Raw genomic sequence first — 4,265 nt, forward strand, 5'->3', positions numbered from 1 at the left:
TGAGGTTGCAGCCGAAGTTCAGAAAACAAACAGCAAGAAGGCACGGGAATTGCCCTATGGGATGTGGTTGAGTCATGTGTTTTGGCAGTTGAAACTTCTGTCAAATGATAGTTTTTGTGTTGCTTTGGATGATCGTATGGGAGATGGGCTGATGGGTCAAATGCACATTCGGGTTGTTGATGATTAGCTACATGGGTTGCGCAGTAAGGCTTCAAGTTCTGTTGGGTCTAGTACAGGTGGTTTTGGTGCTCTTGGATTGAAGATGGATGATCTCTTGGATACCATGGCTGGTGGCTTGGGAACGCTTTTAGACGAATTGGTGGCCATCAGAGAACTCCTTGAATAGCTCACTGTTATTCCTGACCTCCTCAAACAACTCTTAGCCCGCCTTCCCAAATAGACCTCCCTTGCCCCGCCCTTCTTTTGCTTACTTGTTATTGCTGATTATGTATTATTCGTACTTTTCTTAGTGGTCTGTACTTATTTCGATGATGTCTTTTGACTGTGTCCGGTAGGTGCACTGATACTTCATTGACCATGGGACGATGCGTTGACACATTTTGACCGTCCTTCTCCTTTTGATGATGTCAAGAGGGGGAAAGATTTAGGGACTCTAGTGTACTTAGTAGCTGCTGATAATATTAAACCTATGCCTATGATGATAATCTCGTTTATGTTCCATGAACCTTGGTTTAGTTATTTTACTGATCGTGTTGTTTCCTATTTCTATTGTTATTGCTGTCTTGGATTTTCTTGAATGTTTGCAGGAGTATTCCTTTATTGAGGGGGAACTTTTTCAGGGACTGGCCATCATCAAAGGGGGAATTCGTTGCATCTATTTTATTGATGATGACAAGTCCTTCATTTTTATATATCCCTCTAAATTAATGGTGTGTGCTAGACGTGTGTATGACAGGTCCACAAGTAGATCGTATTTGCTCGGAAGAAAAGACGGACGATACTTGGATCATGTCTTGGATTGTGTCTAGAAATTTGTAAGAGTATAAAATGTGTGTTTACTCTTTTGTTCGGTCCAATAAATCACGGCTTATTATTTTGGACAAAATCAATCCCTTAAAATCACTAACAACAACGTCTAGAGAGATGAGAGAGATGAGAGAGAAAAAAGCTCTGAAATTCTAACCTAAAATTCTGTGAGGATGACGGCTGTTAAGGCAACTCAAAACCGTTTTTCGCCATTAATGTCCTCTTCAAAAACTGCAACACTTGTTAAACACTCAATAATACGTCCTTCTACTTCAAATACTACTCAAAACAAACCTAAAGATGCTACCTTTCAGGGTCCCTCATCTGTTGATACTGGTAGAACGAGGTCTGTTAATGAAATTAATGGAATCCCGGTTCTGAACCTCAGTGAAGGTGCTCCTGAACAGCTTAATGATGGGTGGATACTGAAACACCAAGGAAAAAAATATCCCTATCATGGAAACTATTTCAGAGGAGGAAGAGCTCTCAGATTTACTTCAATTTACACATGAGGATGTTAAACAAGAGGTAGACTTTTGGAACAACTCTGTTTTTTGCTATATTTTGGGTGCTAACCCTCCTGTTGAGATTATTGAGAATTTTGTGTATCGTATTTGGGATCAATTTGGGATAGATAGAGTTTCTTTCTTGGACAATGGAATCTTCCTTGTTCGTTTTACTAAGTTTGAAAACAGGGAAGCTTTATTAAACTCAGGGTATTACTTGTTTGATAATAAGCCTGTGGTTATTCGTCCCTGGCTTCCTGAAACTGAGTTGACAAAGGAGAAAGTTGATATTGTTCCAGTGTGGGCAAGATTATCTGGTATACCCTTGAGATTTTGGGGGGCTTGTTTGCCTAAGATAGCTGGATTGGTGGGGAATTTTATTCGTATGGATGATGCTACTAAGGATAAGATTCGTTTGAGTTATGCAAGAATGATGGTTGAAGTGCCTTTTAACCAGAAGCTTATTGATAAAGTTAGGTTCTTGGATGAATCTGGGCATGTAGTTGTTGTTAATGTGGAGTATGAATGGAATCCTATCTCATGTTCTAGCTGTAATGGGATAGGACATGACATGTCCCAGTGCAGGAAGCCTAAGAATCAGAGGTTGAAAGTCCAGCAATCTAAGCCTAAGCCTAAACAAGTTTGGAGGCCTGTTCAGAAAACTCAACCTGCTGAGACTTCTGAGCCCCCCCTTACCTTTACTCCTGAAGTGTTTCCCCCCTTGTCAATGGTGAGGGCCACTCCTACTGTCAAAGCTACACCTGCAAAACAAATTATGTGGGTCAGTAGACAGGAGAATATGGTGGGAGTAAGGCTCTCTGGTAAGTTCAGTCAGTACACTTTTCTGGATGCTTTGAATGGTTCTGCTACACCTAGACTCAGGGTAGAGAACAGTGGTAAGGACCCTCCTCATCAAGTTAATCATGCATAGTATAGGTTTTTGGAATGTCAGGGGTCTTAATGACCTGAATAAACAGAAGGTTGTTAAGTGGTTCATGCATAATAATGGTGTAGGTCTTTTTGCATTATTAGAAACTAAGCTTAAACCTAGTACTTTGTTGAATAAGGCAACTACAATTTGTGATGGCTGGAGTATTTCTACCAACTGTAGTTGGCATAAAGGGGGAAGGATTTGGTTGCTATGGAATCCTACTTGCTTTGATGTGCAATTTCTGAACTATGGCTCTCTGTATATCCATATGTTAGTTCAATCTAAAGTGGATAACAAGAAATTTCTACTGACTGTGATTTATGCTTTTAATGACCTGATGGAGAGAACTATTCTTTGGAAGTTTCTGAAAGATACAGCTTCTACTTGCAATTTGCCTTGGTTGTGGGTAGGAGATTTTAATACTGTGTTATCTCCAATTGAAAGATTGGGGGGTAATACTACAGATGCAGAGATGGAACACTTCCAGGAATGTGTATCTTTATGTGAAATGGAGGATATTAAAGCTACTGGGGCTTTGTTTACTTGGTCTAACAAGCAAGCTCCTACTGACAGAGTTTATAGTAGGCTAGATAGGGCAATGGGGAACCCTGAATGGATGAGTCATTATGGAGAGTACATGGCACATTTTCATCCTGAGGGTATGTTTGATCACTGTCCTTGCACCATTGTAGATAGGAAAGTTGAATTCAATGGAAAAGGTCCTTCAAATACTTTAATATGTGGGGGATCTCTGAGTATTTCAGTGCTACTGTGGATGGTGTTTGGAAGCAGTCTTACCAAGGGACTAAAATGTTTAATGTGGTGAAGAAATTGAAGGCTCTTAAACCTGTTCTCAAGAGCTTGAATAAAAATTGTTTTTCTGATATTGAAAACAGTACTAACATTGCTGGTATCTTATGCAACAAATTCAAAAGAAGTTGGTTGATTCTCCTGGGGATTTGGACCGATTCAAGCGGGAGTATGACCTGGCTAATGAACTCAAGGAACTTATTTTGGCCAGGGATAGTTTCCTCTCTCAAAAAGCAAAAATTCAGTGGTCCATTTCAGGGGACCTCAACACTTCCTATTTTCACCAAGTTATCAAGAAGAGAGTGATGTTGAATAAGGTTATGCAGATTGAAGACATGAATGGTAATGTTTGTACCACTGGTGATGCTATACAAAAAGCTTTTCTAGATTATTATCAGAACCTGCTAGGCTCTCACACTGATACTTTGGCTGTCCAGCAGCATGTAGTCACCAGAGGACCTTGCTGTACAGCAGCACACTGGACTATTTTAGACACTCCCATCACTGATGAGGAAGTCAAGCAGAGTATCTTCAGTATACCTAAGGACAAATCACCAGGTCCAGATGGTTATACTAGCCAGTTTTATAGAGATGCATGGAGTATTGTGGGTGATGATGTGTGTGGTGCTGTTAGAAACTTTTTTGATACTGGCAAGTTACTAACTCAGATCAATGCTACAACAATTACACTCATTCCTAAACTGGACAGACCTACAAGTGTGAAGCATTTTCGTCCAATCTCCTGTTGTAATGTTCTTTACAAAGCTATCTCAAAAATCATGTGCAATAGGTTGGCTGCCATACTCCCTGACATCATTAGTAAGAACCAAGGGGCTTTTGTTAAGGGTAGAAGTATTCTGGAGAATATCCTGATTTGCCAAGATCTAGTAAGGATCTACAATAGAAGTATGGTGTCCCCTAGATGCTTATTCAAATTAGACTTGCAAAAGGCTTATGACTCAATTGAGTGGCAGTTTGTGGAACAAATGATGGATGCTTTGAATTTTCCTAGCAAGTTTAAGAATTGGGTG

General features: G+C 40.0%; 1 protein-coding gene across 1 annotated transcript; it reads left to right on the forward strand.

The window, feature by feature from the left end:
• Window positions 1–1,443: 1,443 nt before the first annotated feature.
• Window positions 1,444–3,250, forward strand: LOC141646456 (uncharacterized). The gene is made up of 2 exons (XM_074454343.1): window positions 1,444–2,389; window positions 2,508–3,250. Exons 1-2 carry the CDS (start codon window positions 1,444–1,446, stop codon window positions 3,248–3,250), a joined length of 1,689 nt encoding a protein of 562 aa, XP_074310444.1.
• The last annotated feature ends 1,015 nt before the right edge of the window (window positions 3,251–4,265 follow it).

This window comes from Silene latifolia, chromosome 1 (genome assembly GCF_048544455.1).
Source record: "Silene latifolia isolate original U9 population chromosome 1, ASM4854445v1, whole genome shotgun sequence".
Taxonomy (NCBI): domain Eukaryota; kingdom Viridiplantae; phylum Streptophyta; class Magnoliopsida; order Caryophyllales; family Caryophyllaceae; genus Silene; species Silene latifolia.

What these genes read in the sequence shown, in the direction of transcription:
- LOC141646456 (XM_074454343.1), top strand. Translation starts at nt 1,444, where the DNA reads ATGGAAACTATTTCAGAGGAGGAAGAGCTCTCAGATTTACTTCAATTT. An exon ending in ACTCAGGGTAGAGAACAGTG is followed by an intron (nt 2,390 to 2,507) that starts GTAAGGACCCTC and finishes ATAATGGTGTAG; the next exon opens with GTCTTTTTGCATTATTAGAA.